General features: G+C 49.4%; 1 protein-coding gene across 1 annotated transcript in view; it reads left to right on the plus strand.

Annotated features, from left to right (window-relative positions):
• PARP1 (poly(ADP-ribose) polymerase 1) overlaps positions 1-19,519 on the plus strand; it is a 41,108-nt gene that overhangs the window by 13,407 nt on the left and 8,182 nt on the right. Inside the window, exons 5-15 of the mRNA XM_006188117.3 lie at positions 1,702-1,801; positions 3,610-3,726; positions 4,371-4,547; positions 6,870-7,014; positions 8,478-8,618; positions 9,293-9,535; positions 10,199-10,267; positions 10,463-10,595; positions 12,437-12,632; positions 15,564-15,692; positions 18,591-18,674. Of these exons, the coding sequence (XP_006188179.1) occupies positions 1,702-1,801; positions 3,610-3,726; positions 4,371-4,547; positions 6,870-7,014; positions 8,478-8,618; positions 9,293-9,535; positions 10,199-10,267; positions 10,463-10,595; positions 12,437-12,632; positions 15,564-15,692; positions 18,591-18,674 (1,534 nt within the window). The remainder of the gene's footprint in view (positions 1-1,701; positions 1,802-3,609; positions 3,727-4,370; positions 4,548-6,869; positions 7,015-8,477; positions 8,619-9,292; positions 9,536-10,198; positions 10,268-10,462; positions 10,596-12,436; positions 12,633-15,563; positions 15,693-18,590; positions 18,675-19,519) is intronic.

Here is a 19,519-nt window from a genome sequence, read left to right on the forward strand (position 1 = left end):
CAGGCCTCAGGGAGAGGCTTGACACAGGCCCAGAGTCCACACCACTCCTGTGTTCCCCTTGCTGTTCGTCAGAAAGCTGGGGGTGCAGACCTTGGAGGGACGGTGACTGCAGAGCTCAGCCCCACCCCTAGCCGAGGCAGCAGAGGACAGAGCAGGAGGGACCCTGGGAGGCCTGCAGTGCATGTTCCTGCAGCTCCTGGTGGTCTTTTCCCCGTTAGCATCTGATCTCCAGGGGCAGGCAGAAAGAGTGAGTCCCTCCTCACCACAACAGCCCTTCGGACATTTGGAGAGCACTCTTCTGCCCTGTCTGAGCATTCCCCTGGCCAGTGTCCACCACCACCGTTCCTCTGAGCCCTGCATGACCCACTTTCACGTCCCAGCGGCGTCCTCGTGTGTGGATGTGCTCCTGTGTATCAGTTCTCTGAGAATGATTCTGGGAGAATCTTGACCATTTTTAAATGCGACCAGGGTGGGCAGTTGATAAGAAGGGCCCTGGTTTAGAATTCAGAATGGTATGGGTTTTATTCGGTATTAACATTTAAATCTGTATTGTTGCTGCTTCCCTCTGCTGGTCCCCTGGCCCCAGTCTTGACTTGCTGGGTAATGAGCACACAGTGGGCGTGGCAGGGCTGTGGTGTGCTCCATGGACAGTGACTAGGCTGTGTTAGGATCAGGGTGACCCCACGTCTCCATCGTCCAGCAGCCTTCATGCATTATTTCGGTTCAAAACACACAAGTTTATGGCACAGCATATGTGGAATGTGTAAGAAAACTGGAAAGTCAGGATTTAAAAATCCTCAGGGCGCTTCGACACATGATGTAGGTGAGGAATGCATAAGCTCATGTTTATGCAGTAACAGCAGCAGTTGTTGAGCACTTGGCATGCTCTGCTGAGCGTTTTACATGGAATATTTCATTTAACCATCATCACGGTCCTGCAAGGTAGATGGTATTCTCTTCCCTGTTTTTTTGGATAAGGGAAAGTGTAGAGGTTTGATCTCAGGCTTGTGTGATGGCTGAAGTTGATTCCTTAGCACGGTAGAGGTCCTGCCCTGTTTTTTACTGATACTGAGGGCCTCAGTACCACCCTTAAGTCAGGGGTGATGCGCTGGACGCGGTCAGCAACGTTTGCTGACCCAGCTGAGGCAGGTTAGTGGTGCCTAGACTGTCGCTTCCTGTTTGTGCTTTAAATGTCAGTGCAGCCTCCCATGTCTCAGAACAGCCTCTTGGCCTCAGGAGCAGCCCTGTGTTTTAGCTCCAACGGCTCAGCGCCTGCACTTGTCCTTTGTGTTTCTGCAATCCCTGCCTTTCAGCTATGGTCTTACTTCTAGCATAGTCCCCGCCAGAATCTTCCAGGCCATCTTGTCTGTGCCAAGAGATACGTGGAGTTTTGACATCAGAAGGGCCTGAGCCCTGGATGCTGTGCTGGCTTGTTCCAAAGCTCCAGAGTGACTGCTGTCCCCCTCCTGGCAGCCAAATGTGTCCTGAAATGGATGAAGTCAGCTATAGACACTGCCTGGGCAGATGGCGAGCTCCTGAGAGCACTGAGTGCACGCGGTGTGAGCAGGGCCTGGCTGAGCTGCATTAAAATAGCATTAGGATGCTATGTCAATGCTGAGTCATGGGCTCTCAGCATTTTGATAGCTCTGTTTCTTCTTCTTATATCCTGTATCTTCCTCTTATATCCTGTATCTTTTTCAGAAAGAGAAAAGGTGACGAGGTGGATGGAACGGATGAAGTGGCCAAGAAGAAATCTAAAAAAGAAAAAGACAAGAATAGTAGGCTTGAAAAGGCCCTCAAGGTGAGTTCCCAAGCTGGGTGTCTCCTCTTCCTCATCCTGGGAGGAAAGTTCGAAGGAGGTGTGTGTGTCCTGCTTACCAAGACCTTTAAAAATTCCCAAATCGATAGCTTCTGTTAAATTGCCTGCTTTTCCCTGGATTTTCTTCTCTCCTCCCAAAGAAATGGTTCTTTTTCAAAAGCACCCACATTGGTGCCAGACCAGCAGCCAGGCTCAGGCAGGAGCTGCGCCACCTGCTCTATTCACCAGCCTCACGCTGGGATGGTCAGTTCATGCTTCGGCTACAGGATGCACCACTGTGCGTCCCAGACCTGTAAGGTCACTTGCACGTTGGAAACTGGATATTAAATTCAGGGATACCAAAGGTTCTTAGCACAGACAATGGCTTGAAGAGAGATGATTATTCCATACTTTTAAATGACAATCTCTGATTGAAAAAAAAGAAATCGAAAGCATGCAGTAAAAGAAGACTGACTGCCCATTAGATCAGTGGTCACTACTGACCAGAGTGATTCATCACTGTGTTAGTTACATGTGTGTTGAAGCCAAATAAAAATTATGAAGCAGAAAATAGTGGGTGTTTCGGAAACCGAGGGAGCGCAGTCTCTGCCTGGGAACATGATTTCCATGAGCCCTCTGCTGGGCTCTCTTGGGTGAGCATTCTGTTTTTGCTGGTGGTATAAAAACTGGAAGCAACTTCTAGTCTGGTTCCAGTAGCTTGACAAGAATCACAAATGTGAGGCGGGGCTGTCCTTCAATAAAGAATGTCTGTTTTGTGCCAACTGGCTGCAGCGAGGCTCCGGTGCTCTTTGGCATTTGCCCTTCAGTGGGCTTGATGTTCTCCCCTGTCTCCAGTGTTGTCAGGGGTTAAAAAAAGTCAGAAAATTGAAACGCTCCACAGCTTCCTGGCCCTGTCGCATCTGTCTCTGCTTGCCTGGCCATGTAGGCGAAATCATTCTGCTGCTTTGATCTCACCTTGTGCCCTAAGACTTTTTCCTTGTGCTCTCTCCTCTTCGTTTCCGGTGGCCGAGCACGTGCTGCTCAGGGGTGGGTGTTATTGGAAGAGCCCTGACAGTGAGGCTGGGACAGGATGAGAATGTGTGTGATGCAGCTTTGTCAGTTAAAGTCCTCCTCGGTGCTGAGGGGGCCCGTTTTTCATCTCCGTTTTGCAGAGGTGGGGTCTGAGGCTGAGATGTGAGAACCTTGCCCACTACTCTAAACAAGGAGGAGGCGCTCTCCTGCCCTGCCTCTAAGGTGGGGAGGCTACGGCCTTCCTGGGCAAGGCAGTCGTGAGGATAAGTGAGATGACATGAAAAGATTGCCACGAAGAGTAGGCACTAAGACTTAAAATTCCATTTTCAGGAGAGCTTAAATCTATTTCTGTGTGACACAGAGTGTAGCACAAGGAGAAGGTAGTCGGAGGTGTTTGGGGATTGTCCCTACTCGCCTTCCGATTGTTGAAGCGCCACCCCCTCTTCCCCTGGTGCTGGGCGTTGGGGCACAGAAACCTGGTGCTACGGCGCTTTTCTGTGTGCCCAGAGACTTGTTTCTGCAGGTGGATTCCAGGGTCCCGGTGCCTGGGCTGCAGCCTTCCCACCCCCTGCAGGGCTTCCCCCAGCACCCTCTCCGGGCCGACCCTGACCGCACGGGCGTGTATGGGGCGCAGTCCCAGTGTTGCGGCGGCTTTGGGGGCAGCTCAGCCAAGGGATAGGCTATGATTGGAGTCTAGGCAAGACGGGGATGGAATCTCCCTCCAGTTGGGTTTTTCTTTGGAAAAAAGTTGGTCTCTCAGCTGCAGGGTCTCTGTACAGGCCCAGAACGAGCTGATCTGGAACATCAAGGACGAACTGAAGAAAGCATGTTCGACGAATGACCTGAAAGAGCTGCTCATCTTCAACAAGCAGCAAGTGCCGTCCGGGGAGTCGGCGGTGAGCTGCCTTTGTGTTACGGGAGCCGCGAGCCGGGCGCCCAGGCGGTGTGCGGTGACTGCCCCGGTGGAGTGTGGGAGGCCCTCCGGTTGAACACCTGCTGGTATTAATTGGGAGTGAAACTCCATGGTCGTGTTGCATGGTCATCGCCATCGAGGTCTCCATTTCTGGGGGCAGGAAGGGGCAGGCGCTCAAGGACTCAGATGGCTGTGCCCCTGCCTCATGTGTTCATGCCACACACTTTGGCCCAAGAAGCTCTCTCTGCTGCCTTCTTCCCATACTCCCCGAGGGCCACCAGGTCTGTTTCCCCCTCATGCCCTGCCCTGGTGCCACTCTCGGAGGGGAGGTGGACACTGTTCCTTGTGCAGAAACAGTGGATGCTCTGGGCTCTCCCTTTATTTATAAGTCACTGAGCGAAGGAGATGCTGCAGGAACACTTCATGTGTGGAAATAAGGTCTCTTAAAGACAAAAATCCAAGCTCCACCTGTGACCACCTCCCCAAGGAATGTTAAGGAGCTTCAGGGCAGGACCTCCCTTCTTTTTTAGTGAGTGAGGTCCACGTAGATTCTTCATCCCACATTGGTAAATGTCCTCTCCTGGAGCCCCTTCTTTCCTCTCTGACGTGCTTCTTTACTGGCTTCAGATCTTGGACCGAGTGGCTGATGGCATGGTGTTCGGTGCCCTCCTTCCCTGTGAGGAATGCTCAGGCCAGCTGGTCTTCAAGAGTGATGCCTATTACTGTACTGGGGACGTCACTGCCTGGACCAAGTGCATGGTCAAGACCCAGATGCCCAAGCGGAAGGACTGGGTGACCCCAAAGGTAAGTGGGGAGGACCCTAGTATCTATACAGAAAAACCTGGTCCCACCTGGGCTTGTCTACACTTCAGGTCACCACGACTGCAGAGCAGAGTTTCTCAGACCTCTTTACATCAGGGCCATCCTCACGATCAGGATATAAAATCATATTATTGGTTCTGTACATTTGCAAACTACACAAATGTAGAACCAAAGCACTTCTAACTGGAGCACAGGTTTGTCCAATTGGTTTGAAATCCTCTTGCTTGCAAAGAACCTGGATTATTTTTATTTCTGTTTATAAGTGCCTACCCTCTGCCAGACACTGTTCTAGCACAAGGGACACAGTGGTAAACAAATGGTAATTCCTGCCTTTATGATAGAGTTTTTCTCAAGGACATTTCCTTGCCTTGGTGCTGGGGGGGAGTTGGGTCCAGAGTCTACATATCTCCAGTCGATGTCTCTTTGTTGAATTCTCAGAATGCAAAACACCTCACTTGGGGAACCTTGTTTGGCGTCGTGCTGGTGGGGAGCCAGCAGTGTCTTTAGGGGCTGGCTACTGGAAGGACTCCCCCGGGCCCTCAGACTTGGTGCAAGCTGGCGCCCCACCACCTGGGGCTGTCGTGGCTCTGTGGTTCATGGGGATTCGGGATTTGATGTCTGTCAGGTTCATTCACTGCCTGAGCTTTCTCCTGGGGGATTGAGCATTTGGACCAGTGATACACAGTGAGCACTCCATAGTTGTGGCTTGATTATCCCATGTTTTTGGCACCACCATCTCGACGTCTAGAGCTGAGCTCCATTTCCCACTGGCCCTCTCTTGCTCCTTCCTTTCTCCTCTGTTCACAACCATAATTACTCTAACTTTTCTCTACACTTCCACTTGCGTGAGCGCTTAAAACAAATCTGACCTTGTCACTTCCCCGACCCTTAAAATCTTAACAGTGATTCCCCATTTCCAGTGGAAATATTTTCCCAGTTTTTCTGTGAGTGTCAGTATTACACTCATTTGTGGTATTTGTATCCCTTTTAATACCTTAGGTTGGGGGGAAAAGCTTGTAATATGAACTATTTTCTATTTTATACATCAGTTGCACAGTGTCTGTGTATACTTTTAAAAGGTTATTTTAAAAGAGTACGTGCATATGCAAGACATTTTGTCAGGTCGAGGGTGCTTGCTGCCCATGCAGATTCACAGATTTACAGACCACATGTAGGGGCTCTGCTGCCCCCGGGGGCTTGGACTACGGAATCAAGGTCAGCTCCTTAGCTTAAACCCCCTCCCCCAAGGCCTTCCATGACCTGGCTCTGTCAGCTTCCTGCAGCCCCGCTTTCTGCACCTTTTTTCTCCTAGCATACCACTCACACCACGCCGACACACACATGAGCACGCACACACACTCCCTCTCCCCACCTCAGCCCCCTCTGTCTCTGTAATTCATTACACGCTCAGTTCTGGGCAGCTAACTACTAGGGACCCCAGCATACCATGACATCAGTCAGATACCTTTCCTGAGACAGCCCCCTGCTTTTTCAGCTCCCAGCTGACTTAGCAGGTCGCTGCCTCCAAGGAGCACTTCCAGTGTTCCCAGTGTTACCTCCCTGCATCACTTAAGCACACCTCTGGTTTAGAAGCCAGCTCCTATATGGAGGTTTACTTTCGTATATCTGACTCTTACTCGAGGCTGAGCTCCTTCCTCAAGGGCAGAAACTTCTAACCTCTCTGGGATGTGTGGCACATGTTCAGTGCGCAGCATATGTTTTACCCAGTGGTCAGTCATTGATCATGGATCTAGCAGGGAAGGGCTGTTTCTGGATGGGATGAAGACTTAGAAGGTCAGGGACTGTGGTCTCCCTGAGCCTCATATATGTGATGTTTATTGAGTGACCACTTGGAGCACAGCCCACTGTGAATCACCTGGGGTGCAGGTGGACTGTATTGATGGCAGATTCGGTGTTGGATCCAGACAGTTGTTGAGCTCCCTGAATCCAAACGCCCTTCTTCTGGGAAGGGAAGGGAATTACCCTGATCTCCTTCTGGTTAATAATCTCTCTCAGTGTGTGTAGTCTTGGGCAGGGCTTGCCATCATGGGATGGGCGTGTTGACCCTTGAGGGGAACAGCGTGAGAATGAGACCTGGGAGGTTGTAATCCCCGCAGTGATTCCCTGACCGCCATCAGCTGGTGTGTGTGTGTGTGTGTGTGTGTGTGTGTAAAGCCTCATATCTTCCTATTTTATGTTATTCTTTATTATAAGAAGAAAAAAAGAGATTCTTTAATTCTTTGCTCTATCGAGTGGTTATTTCAAGGGAGAACTGGTTTCTTAACTAAAACTTAAACTCCTCAGGAATTCCGAGAGATCTCTTGCTTCAAGAAACTGAAGATCAAAAGGCAGGACCGTATATTCCCCCCAGAGACCAGCGCCCCATTGGCAGCGGCACCCCCGCCCTCTGCAGCCTCAGCGCCTGCTACAGTGAACTCTGCTCCACCAGGTAGGGCTCCAGGGCTGACCTCAGGTAGGAGGGCTGGGCCCCCATCTTAGGAGGAAGGAAGTATCCATCTGAGTTCTTTTTTGGCTGATCCTGTGGGGAAGCCCTGCCCCTGTTCTCCCCATCCCACCCCCAGCAGGATTAGGAAGGCTGGGGAAGGGGGCTTCCAAATAAGGCCAGGTAGACAGCTTCCCTGCACAGGCATCGAAGTATCCTGTCTGCTTCTGCACTACAGAGCCGCATTCCGGGTCTCACCTTTGGATTTCTGTGAAGCCCTGCTCCCAACAGTCATCCGAGCCTGATGTGATGCTGGGTCTCGATCTCATACAGATACATATTGTGATCAGTGTCAGGAGAAATACTCCACACTAGCAAAGACAGTGAGATCAGTTTGTGCTTTTCTGGTAGAAGAGACCCAGTCTTTGTACTCAGGGACACGTGGTGCTGTCTAACAGTTATGGCCACAATGTGATGGGTGGAGGACGAGGATTCCTCCGTGAACATGAGCCCTTCAGTGACCTCCTTCCATCCCCTGGGGAGGAGGCATGTGGCTGGTCATCCTGAGTCTACCCTGCTGCATGCAGCCTGGGTCCAAGAGCACATGTGGTGGGCCAGGCGGGGTTGGGGTCGAGGCCCTGCCTGGAGGATCCCTCCTGCTTCCCCCTCCCTGCATTTCACAACTAAGTGATTCTGTTACTTGCAGAGACCTCGGCCAGCTCTCAGGTAGACCCTCTGGGTGTCCCTGGTTGTTTGCTCTCACAGGGACCACTTACAGGACGTCTCCCCACAGTGTCTCTTCTCTGTAAATGTGGAGCCAGCTCTGTACATTCCCATTTGTAACAAACAGGAGGCACATCCCTGTCCTGGGTCTTTCTGGCCTGGGATCATTGCTGGACACCTAAAACATCACGGTTCTCTTTGCTTGAATCGGTTGTCCCACCTCAGTGTGGTCTTGCTGACCAGAGCTTCCAGTGACTGTCGTGGACAAGCCTGATTTTTGAAATGGGGTTAATTAATAAAGTACTGCGTAAGAATTGTAGTTTATTTTTAGACATGGGTGGGAAAAGAATAATGGAAGAAGTTGGGAGTTCACATGACCTACCCCCTGGCTTCCCACCCACTGCCCAGCATCCTGGTCCTTGAGCACCAAACACAGCCTCCCTAGTCTGCCTGTGGGGCAGACCGGGAGCCCCACCCCGACCCCGGTGTGGTCCCATCTGTGCTGAGAGTTGGGTGCGGGCAGTATGCTTTCCTGTCCTCAGCTTTCCCACTACCCTAGCCCTTTTCTTCTATTTACATAGACTTCTCTCTAAGGAGAGCTCCTTCTCCCTTATCACAGAGGCTGCTGAGGCAGTTTGGGGGCCTCGTGGCCGGGGTCTTGGCTTTCCCTGGGATCTTGCTGCCCAGTTTCCTGCTCCTCCTCCCTGGGCAGCAGCCCTGCCTAATGAGTCTGTTCTCCCTCCCAGACAAGCCGTTAGCCAACATGAAGATCCTGACTCTTGGGAAACTCTCCCGGAATAAGGATGAAGTGAAGGCCATGATCGAGAAACTCGGGGGGAAGTTGACAGGGACAGCCAACAAGGCCTCCCTGTGCGTCAGTACCAAAAGTGAGTTTAATCTACCTGTGAACCACAGGGGGCGCTGTCTGCCTGTCATGGTTGTGTTGAGTGAATGAGGGACGTGCCCAGCATGGTGTCTGGCACACAGAGGGCCCCACATGCGTCTCTCATCATCTCCGGCACCATTCTGGTTCTCTCTGGAGGAAAGTCGGTATTGCTGCTCCCTGTTGTGGTCTCCATTCATGTGTCTAAAACTCCCGACTAGAGATGAGCACACAGTTCTCATCGCCTAGTGCTGTCCCACAAAGTGCTGGTAGGTTCACCACCAAAACAACAGTTCACAGCTTAGGTACATTTGGAAATTGCAGCAGTGAGCAAAAGTGAACAGGTTTCTTTGCAGGCTTACTGTGAAAAGAGACCACTAAGTCTCCAAGCCCATAAAACTGTATCCCACTCATCCTATATGGATCTGAATTCCAGGTCCTTTTTCTGTGGAATGCCTGGTAACATCTCCTGTAGAAGAGTTTGAGGCCCTCACTCATCACACCTTAGAAAAAGGGGGATGTGGCTGGTGAGAGACCATTGTTGAAATGAACAAGGTCCCTGAGCACTAGAGTTTGGAGGAAAGGAGAGCTGTGGGTGATGAGGGTTGGGACGTACCAGTAAATAACAACTCTATAGTGATTTCACATTTAAAACTTGTTTCCTTCCGATTTGAACAGAGGAGGTGGACAAGATGAATAAAAAGATGGAGGAAGTAAAAGAGGCCAACATCCGCGTGGTGTCTGAGGATTTCCTCCAGGATGTCTCTGCCTCCACCAAGAGCCTTCAGGAGTTGCTCTCAACCCACATCTTATCCCCCTGGGGGGCCGAGGTGAAGGCTGAGCCAGTTGAAGCAGTGGCCCCAAGAGGGAAGTCAGGGGCTGGGCTCTCCAAGAAGAGCAAGGGCCCCGTCAAGGAGGAAGGTGAGGTCTGGAGCTTGCCCCCTGCAGTGGCCTTGTCCTGCCATGGGGCATGGACCTGTCCCCAGCCAGCCAGGTCCACCTGTGCAGAGCCTCTCCCTCTGCCCTGAAGGTCTGTTAAATGCTGCCCACACCAATGTTCTCAATTCATGTTCCCTGGGCACCAAGTGGCAGGGGATTCAGGGTGGTGGGAGGCAGCACACAGAAGCCACATTGGCATGTGATACAGGTGATGATGACCCGCCTGCCCTGCCTTTCCCCTTACTTTTTTTTTTTCCCCCCAAATGGAGGTACTGGGGATTGAACCCAGGACCTTGTGCACGCTAAGCATGCACTCTACCACTGAGCTGTACCTTCCCCTCACTTTTTTTTTTTTCCTTTTCTCTCTTTTTTGTTTTTTTGGTTTGTTTTTGCTTTTTCGAAGTATAGTTGATTTATAGTGTGTTAATTTCTGGTGTACAGCATAGTGTTTCAGTTATACATATGTATATATAAATATATGTATTTCTTTTCATAGTCTTTTTCATTATAGACCATTATAAGGTATTGAATATAGTTCCCTGTGCTACACATAAGACTTTGTTGTTTATTTTATATATAGTAGTTAACCTTTACTTTTTAATTTATTTTTAATTTAATGTTTACATTTCTCTGTCCACTTCCAAGGTCCCAACAAATCTGAAAAGAGAATGAAATTAACTCTTAAAGGAGGAGCAGCTGTCGACCCTGATTCTGGTAAGGAAACGAGAGTGAGCGGAGTGGGCCGTGCCCCGCCCTCCTGCCTCACGGCTCCCCAGCCCTGGGAGCACATGCGCCTTATGGGGAAGCTCCTGTAAGTGGTGCTGATGTATCTGAGCAGGTGTGGGCCCTGAGCCTGCAGACTCCCTTCTCCCTGTGGGGGCAGACTCGCAGGAGCTCTGTCTGTGACAGGTCTGGAACACTCTGCGCACGTCCTGGAGAAAGGCGGAAAGGTCTTCAGCGCCACCCTCGGCCTGGTGGACATTGTTAAGGGAACCAACTCCTATTACAAGCTGCAGCTCCTGGAGGACGACAAGGAGAGCAGGTGTGTCCCGGAGGGGGTGGTGTCCAGAGTTGCTGTGCTCTTGAAAGTGTGGGCCCTTCAGTGCTGGTCTATCAGCCCCATGAAACCAAAGTCCCCCCAGACAGCCTGGCTGTCCTTTCTCATTAGTACTACCTCGCACTCCCCAGTTACTCAAGGCATTTGGTTTGCCTCATTTTTAATTTTTATTTTTTAACATGGTGGAGCCAGGTAAGAACTGGTTCTAGGGTGCTGAGAGTCTGGACTGGCTTGACCATCCACACCTTTCCAGTCAGGATGGTCCTCTGCTGAGCTGATGATCCCTCATTACAGCAGTGTGGAACGGGAGCTTTGTGTTGGTGGAAAGGTGTGTGGAAGGAACTGTTGTTAAATCCTAATGGTGGGGAGCGGGGGAAACACTTCCATATATTAAACTGGACTTTTCTTTTTAGCAAATGAAAACAGTATACCCATTGGAACTCCAGGAGATCCGAAAAGCTTTACTGGTTGGAAGACAAGCCCCCATGGTGGTGGCAGCCTTGGGGGAGTAAAGTCAGTGACTGGTGACTCTTCATTGGCCTCGGGTTGCAGGCACTGGCAGCCTCAGGTCTTCCCGCCTCTTCAGCTTTCATTAAACCTTTCATTTTAAAATGAAGTGATCCTGAAAGAGTACAAAGTGTCTGTGGCTACTTAAAATCTCTGAAATAAAACTCTTATGTCATTAAGTTTATTACCTACTCTTGTCCAAGATTTGAAGGTCAAAATACGGTTTCTTGCTTGGAAAACGTACCTTCCAAAAGCTAGATGTGCGTTGTAGTGCAGGAAAAGGAATGGGGTTCTTGTAGAAATATGCTGAGTACTGTAGTTTGTTAAACAGCGGGCAATGGGAACAGAATTGTCCATCACCAACAAAAAAGAAATTCTAATGGTGATTTCGAACATGTTTGTTTTTCTTGTGGCCTAGATTTATTGGTTTTTAGAGAGAAAGAGTAATGTGGGCTGTTGAAGTCAGAAACTTTTCAGGATAGGTCAGTGTGGTGTCCTCCATACATTTCCAGGGGGAAAAAAACCCCAGCAGAAAATGAATTTATACACTGCTGGGCGGTAGACCAGAAAACCATTAGAAGCCCCAAATTTTCATTGAAATCTCTGATTTTATCTTTAAAATGCATACAGATCTTTCTGGGTTTCTGATATATCTGTATTTATTTAAAATTTAACTTGTGCATTACTTCCTCTAAGAAAAGTTAACTTGCTCAAAGGCCAGGCAGCACAGTCCCTGGGGTACCCGGAACACGGGCCCTAGATTGAGATGGAAACTGGGGGTGATAGCCTGGATCTGTAGGTGGCTAACCCTGCAGGCCACCGGCCCACCCCCTCCCGTCTCATCACTTCTCAGCCTCTGATCTGAGCCAAACGTTCTTCTTTTTAGTACATGTCATTAATGGTCACATCGCCCTGAACACATGACTTCCAAATGATAGTTGCTGTGTTCCTTTGCGGTGAAGAATTGGATGTTTTTTATGTAAAGGTCTGTAGGCACTGGGATTTATTCCTCAAGTTTTCCTGGCAGATCCAAGGTTAACCTGTTGTTTGGTACTTTTTATAACTCATTTGCCAATATGATTTGGAAGGTCTTTTTTAAATTACTTTAAACTTATGACCCTCAGTTTAATAAAAAGTAAAATAGGGTCCTTTATTGTAATACCAACTTCTTTTGTTCCTCTGCGTCAGTCACCATCATTTTGGGGTGTTTGCAGTTCTTTCTCACCCAAGTGGAATGGCAGGAAGGAAAACTCATCCTGAAATGTGACCGCCTGACTCACAGCTTTGCATCAACTGATGCTCTTCCTCTCCCACCACAGGTATTGGATATTCAGGTCCTGGGGCCGAGTGGGCACAGTGATTGGTAGTAACAAGCTGGAGCAGATGCCATCCAAGGAAGATGCCATTGAGAATTTTATGAAATTGTATGAAGAGAAAACCGGGAATGCCTGGCACTCCAAAAACTTCACAAAGTATCCCAAAAAGTTCTACCCTCTGGAGATTGACTATGGTCAGGTAATCACTTAATGCTCTTACACTGTCTAGTTCTAGTAAAAGGAAGGGATCCTCTATTCTTTTAAAAACATGCTGTGGATCAGATGGCTCCATTGGTGAATTACCAAACGTTTAAAGAATTAATACTGGTTGTTCATAAACTCTTCCAAAACAGAGGAAGGAACACTTTCCAACTCATTAGATAAGGCCAGTATTACCCTGATACAAAAAACAAAGACATCACAAGGAAAATACAGACCAATATCCCTATGACTGTAGCTGCAAAGGCCTCAGCAAAATACTAACCTGAATCAAGCAGCATGTGAGGATTTAAACACCATGATGGAGTGGGTTTTATCCCAGGAATGCAAGGTTGGTTCAACATGCAAAAATCAAATCAGTATAATGTAACATGAATAGAATAAAAGACAGAAGCTACACAGTCGTCCCAATAACAGAGGGAAAGCATTTAATAAAATCCACTACCTTTTCATGAATAAAATTTAACTATGAAGTATGAGGTGGAACTTAGATGAGAACAGTGATTAGCATTTTTAAGACTGTCGAGGAGGCACAGTCTTTCAAGTTGTTCCCTAAACATAGCAGGGAGTAATTCATAGATTCCAGGTGAGGTTTCTTACCCGAAACTGCATTTCATCATAGGTCATGCAACTTGCTTTCTCATCAAGGTAGAATTACAGTGACTCAACATGCTCCACTAGGTCACAGTTTATATTACCAGACAGCCTTCCATTGTCTCTCGGCTAATATTTTTGTGGCCATTTGTTTTGACAAAATGCTTACCTTGTTTTTACAGGAAAACCTGCTTTTATAATGGGTGGGAGGGGTGCACATTTATTCTGCAGAAAGAGACTTGTAGGTGGTACAGATTTTAATTCCAAGTCTTTGAGGCCTAGCACATCTCAGAGGGGGAACTCTAGTTTATGGAAAGTGTCATGAGCTATACCATTAAAAATAGAAATTAAGTCTTATGTAATGTTGAGATCAAGAACTTGGACTTTAAGTTCACACAGACTTGTCTAACTCAGCGCTGTCCCCTACTGAGTTTATTTTTCCCATTTCAAAAGTATGTACAGTTGACCCTTGAATGACACAGGTTTGAACTACGTGGGTTCACATACATGTGGATTTTTTTGCAGTAGTAAATACTGCAGTGCTATGATCTGTGGGTGTCGTACTGAGGATAGGGAGAAAGCACATATACAGAGGGGCCAACTGTCAGATATACAATGGCACAAAAAATTAAAATCACCCAGAGTTAACTGCAGTTAAAATCATGGTGTATGTCTTTATAGTCTACAGGCGCTTTCCCCCCATAACACTGGAGTCTCTCCTTACATACTGTTTTGCCACCACCTGCTTTCTGCCTTAATGTACCGGGAGCATTTCCCCATGCCTTCTAGAGCAGTGCTGTCCAGCAGAAATACGAAGCCGCCTATGCAACTGTAAATATTTCAGTAGCTACATTTTTTTTTCTAGTAGCTGCATTTTAAAGGGCAAAACGAAACAGTGAAATTCGTACTAGTTATTAAACTAGTTATTTAACTAGTTATTAACCAGTATGTCCAAAGTATCATTTTGGTATATTGGTATCACTGAGATTTTTTTTTTTCCTAAATAAATCTTTGAAAACTGGTATATTTTTTAGCTCTTACAATACATCTCAATTCAGACTGGCCACATGTTAAAACCAGTGCCTGCTGTATTAAACTGCACTGATCGAGAGCATCATTCCTTAGGTCTGTAAAGAATTCCATCTTGTGGATGGCTGTAATTTGTAATTTCCAAATAACACCCTGCATCCTCCAATTAGGCATTTAGATTGTTCCCAGGTACTTGCTATAATGATGCTGATACACATGTAAGTATCTGTGTGCCTTTGTGATTCTTACCATTAGAGATCGAGCTGCCAGATCACAGAGTATATGCATTTAAATAAGGCTTTTTAATAGTTTACCTTCAAGTGAAGTTATAACCAGAGGGTAAGAATGTGTTAAGACTTGTTTCAGCGTTAAGAGTAGATCCTCTGTGATGTTGACAGCAGTAGCCATGAGCACTAGCAGCAGACAGCTTCGTTAAGCCAAGCAGATTCCAGGATCAAAGCCCAGTGCCATTAGCTTCACTCAAAATAAATACCAAACACTGTTAGTTGCTAGGGACACTGATGGACAGAGCACAGTCCCTGCTCTTGTGTGTTCAAAAGTGAGAAGAGTTGAGGCATTTTCAACACAGCATGGTCTTGGCTCACCCTGGATTCTCCAGATGGCAGGGGTAGAGTCCTGCGCTATTAGTATATTAGAAAGAACAACTCCAGAGAGCAGGGGTGAGGCGCAGGGAGGGGAGGATGAGTTGGTGCTAGGATGTATTTTAGCATTGTCAAGCTGCCTGGCCGGAAGCCTGACTGACTGCTTGATCCTTTGGGACTATAGGGAAGGCTGTATGAACACAGTCTTACAACTGGCCCTGGGGTGAGGCAGTGTATGGAGGGGGGCAGAATTTGTCCATCCGTCCAGTGTTCCTGGGTCCAAGGTTCACTCAGCTGCCCAGTGCTGCCAGTTTGGGGTGTGAGTAGGGCACTGAGCAGGTTCCCAGGCACAGGGCACCAGCAACCCCAGGGTAGGAAGTGATGAGAGGAGGAGGAGGTGAGGGCATGAGGGGAGTGTAAGTGCCTGCAGGGCAGCCTGTGCAGAGCTGGATTCTACAGTGGCAGCTGGAATAAGAATCTGGAGCAGCCAAGGGGACTTGGGGTTGCACCGGAAGAATCTGATCCAGTTCACACTCACACGTGCTTCCCCAACAAAACACTCAGCCTTTTCTTGCTGGTGGCACTCCATCCTGTGTCCTTTCCCTGCATCCCAACCCCCAAACACCACCCCCACTTTACTTGGGTTGTTTTACTGGGTCTCTTCCGGGTTTTCTTTTTCCCTAAAGGATGAAGAGGCGGTGAAGAAGCTAACAGTAAACCCTGGCACCAAGTCCAAGCTCCCCAAGCCGGTGCAGGACCTCATTAAGATGATCTTTGATGTGGAAAGCATGAAGAAAGCCATGGTGGAGTACGAGGTTACTGCACTTTTGTTTATCTGGGATTGTTTTCTGATTTGCGTGTTGCCAAGTTCGGTGGCTGTTCTTCAGCCTAAGACACGTAGGAGCACTGAGGCCTGGCGGGCTTGCTCTTTTGCAGAGGATCCTTGGTATGTTGTGGAGAGCTGTCCCCTGGGTCCCCAGGCCCCCTTGCATTTTTTCCCTTATTGCAGTAATGGGCTGTGTGGGCATAGTTCTTTTGTGGCCCAACCAAACAGGCCACGTGGAGCTGTCATGGAAAGTCCGAGACATTTCCCCCTTAGAGTAAACGAACTGCTCTGACCAGCACTGACAGAGGCGCAGAGAGCTTCTGACACTTGCTTCTTCAGATAAAATTCATACCAGCTTTTTAAAGAAGAGACTGGGCATGGGGCTGGGTGGGGTGGGGTGATGGTTAGGTTGTGTCTCTGTCCAGGGATGAATGGCGGGGGCTACCAGCCAAGGCCAAGTTCTCTGTCTGTTCCCCTGGGAGATGAGTGCAGAAGGGCCCCTTGTTCTTGCTGCCTCTGGCATCAGAGCTCTTGGTGCTGACTTCCGGGGGCATTGAGAGCAGAGGGGGTCCAGGCACTGCTGATATCTAGCTAGCAAGCACAGGCTCTCCCTCTTCCCTCTCCACTGAGCCCAGAAGCTTCAGGCGGCTCTGAAGAACAAGCAGGGACCAGCAGAGAGGGCGAGAGCTGCAGATCAGCCTTGGCCATTCACCAGCTCGCTTGCTCCCTGCTTCTTCGCAGGTCCTTCCTAGAGGCTCCACCCAGCCTTGGAGGGGGATGGGACAGATTTGGGTTGTATGAACCACTCTGTCTGGAGCTCAGCCTGATGGGACTGCTCACGGCTCAGCTGCTGTTGGAAAACAGAGCGTTGAGTCACATCCTAGACAACCCCTGACGGGTGTGCAGTAGCCAGGGCTTGTGCAATGTCTTGTTTAAATAGCTAAACACCCCAACTTCTGTTTGGGAGGTCTGACTAGTTTGAACAACTTGTCGGTGGGCTCACCAAGAATGTGGGTGTGTGAGGCAGAGGAAGAGAGGTGTGCTGGGGCCGGCAGGGGGTCATCTTCATTTCATTAGTGTTTCAAAAGAAATATCTCACACACCATTTCCAGCTTCCAGTACTCTGGTTCATTTACGATTCATAGAATTTGTCAAGTGTGATCAAATCCTGGCTCTTTCTGTGCAATGACATGTTTTCTAGGTCGTTCTACTTCAAGACAGGGAACTAGTTTAGCAAGAAAGGGCCAGGGGCCTGCTGCGGGAAGGCAGCCTGTAGGAAGTTTGTGGAAAAGGGACGCCCACCCCGAGCCCGATGGGCACCACGTGGGTTGGGTGACCAGGTAGACAAGTAAACCTGGTAACCGGGGGAACCTCGTGCTCCCCATTGAGGCTGAGTCCTGGGCCCCGAGCAGAGTGGGGTCTGGGCGCTCGGCTCCAGCCGAGGGGAGAGTGTGGGCTGTGTCCCCAGCCCTGGACGCGGCGCCCTGACCCGGGAACATGGCTCCCACGGTTCACTTTCTCCCTACACGGAGCTGCCGTGGAGCCCCTGCCCAGTCGGGAGTGATGGCAGCTTGTGTTGGTTGAGCCCTGCTCTTGTTCTTGTGGTCTGTGTGTGTCCATTTTGAGGGTGTACTTTAGAGAGACCAGGTCTTTTTAAAATTAACACCAAAATTACACAGCTCGGGGAAATGGCTTCTTTCAGAGTATCTGCTTTCTCTGGTCACGCTGCCCTGGGTCAGAACATCTTTTGAGTTCCTTCTTTAGAATTGCTTTAGAGCCAGCTCATAGTCCATGCTGAGGTCACTCTGCTCTTTTATTATACTGTGCTCTTGGCTCAAAATAGATTATCCACCTTCTTCCCGGGACTTAGCTCCAACTATTAACTCTTCCCAGAAACCAGCTGTCCCCTCGGGATGGATGGTATTGAGGGAAGCGGACATGCCACAGTTTGTGGCCGTCATGAGACGCTGTCACCCCTGGCCCCTGCTGGGTGCCTGATGGGCTGTGAGCACTTTCACATTTCACGTAATCAGCAGAGCGGTTCAGTTTCTCGAGTGCTTACCCAGCTCCGTCTCTGTTCCAGGCACTGCAGGTGCTAGAGATGTAAAGGTGGGGGCTCCCAGGGTTCTCCAGGAGCAGCCCTGGAGACAGACTCCGGGGACAGAGCAAGGGGCCCCTGGTGCACTGACGTGGGAGGCGCTAGGCCAGCATTCGAGCAGGTCCCTCCCACAGGGAGTGGGTGCCTCTTACAGGTGGGAAGTCAAGGCCCGGGGGTGCCTCGCTCTCTCACTGGTGACCAGGCCTCTGGTTGCAGAGCTCATGCTTCTAGAAGGCTGCAGCCAGCTCGCCGCCCCCCTTGATGCTGCTTCCCAGGTGTCATGAGCAGCAGCAGTGTTGGGATGACTGGCTTGAAGGGAACACTGTTGACTCATAAGTATGTGTGTTCAAGGGTGTGTCCTTTTAATAATAATTTTACCACTTGATGGCTCTTGTCTTCCGGCTGGGAATGGCTTTAGCTCTGAGACCCCAGGAAGGGCTTCCCGGGCGCAGCTGATCCTCACTTTGAAATTAGATGAGGAGTCCTGCTGTGCCTTCTTCCAGAAGCGTGGAGCTGTTTCAACCTGAGCACAGAGGTGGGGGAGCCCTGGCTGGCTTATCCCTGCTGTAAATGAAGTGAGCAAGAATCTTCTTTCAGACTCCTGTCCCCTGCATTGGGTTGGTGCTGCAAAGCCCGTGGAGTTGGGTCACTGGGTCTCCCAAGGAGGACCGGGCAGGCTTGTGACTGCTTCCGTGGGGGCCCGGGAGGCCTGGGGGTGCTCAGTCTGGCTCTCTCATCATCTCACTGCACAGTCCCGGCTTTCAAAGGGAAAACCCTCTGTGTCCTCAGATTGACCTTCAGAAGATGCCCCTGGGGAAGCTGAGCAAAAGGCAGATCCAGGCTGCCTATTCCATCCTCAGTGAGGTCCAGCAGGTAAGCGAGGGGCCTGCCTCTCCTCTTGGGGGGGTGGCAGTTCATGTACTCAAGGTTAATGAAATAGATGTACTGATTCAGGATGATTTAGATATTTTTCAGTTCAGCAAGTGTGACAAGTGCCTGCCACTTGTAAAAAGATGGTCACAATACTAATGAATTAATGATGTTTTCCATTACCAGGTATACAGTAAACTCCCTATAAACTTGTTGAAGAATTTGGTTCTCTTCCCTCATTTTGTGTGTCCTTAAGAGAGGTTGAGTTTATTTTGCAGTTACTAGGAAATTATCGAATTGAAAGTTAAATGTTGTGTTGCTTTCATTCATGTTCATTCAGCATCACCTTGCTGAGCATCTCCCCAGGTCCCCCAGACCCGGAGCCTTCACGCTGTGCCCTGGAGAGGCAGGAAGGTTCCGCTTGTGTTTTGCAGGTGGCATGTAGGCTTGGACTGTGAATGAAGAAGAGCGTGCAGGAAGCTGAAGTGGGCCAGGGGAGGGGGACTCTGCCTGGTGCTGGAGAGAAGGCCCTGAAGTGCAGAAACTAAATCTCGTTACAACTGGTCCTGAGCAGGGACCTCTTTCCTTGTTACCCTCTGCCTGAGACCTGAAAGGCTTTCCTCAGCCCAAGCTCTTTCTCGTTCCAGAATTTCTAGGTAGAAGGGCTGCTCATCACACTGAGCAAACTATAAGCTGCTCACTGTGACCTGGAGAAGCCGATGTCACAGTGAGCAGCAGACTCGGGACTTTGCGCCTGCAGGGTGCCAACTCATTGCCCTTTACTGTCCCACAGTCACCTAGGAAGTCTGCAAAGTATGCAGTGATTGGTGATCCAGCTCCTCCATCTC

The sequence above is a fragment of the Camelus ferus genome, chromosome 23, assembly GCF_009834535.1.
Source record: "Camelus ferus isolate YT-003-E chromosome 23, BCGSAC_Cfer_1.0, whole genome shotgun sequence".
NCBI lineage: Eukaryota > Metazoa > Chordata > Mammalia > Artiodactyla > Camelidae > Camelus > Camelus ferus.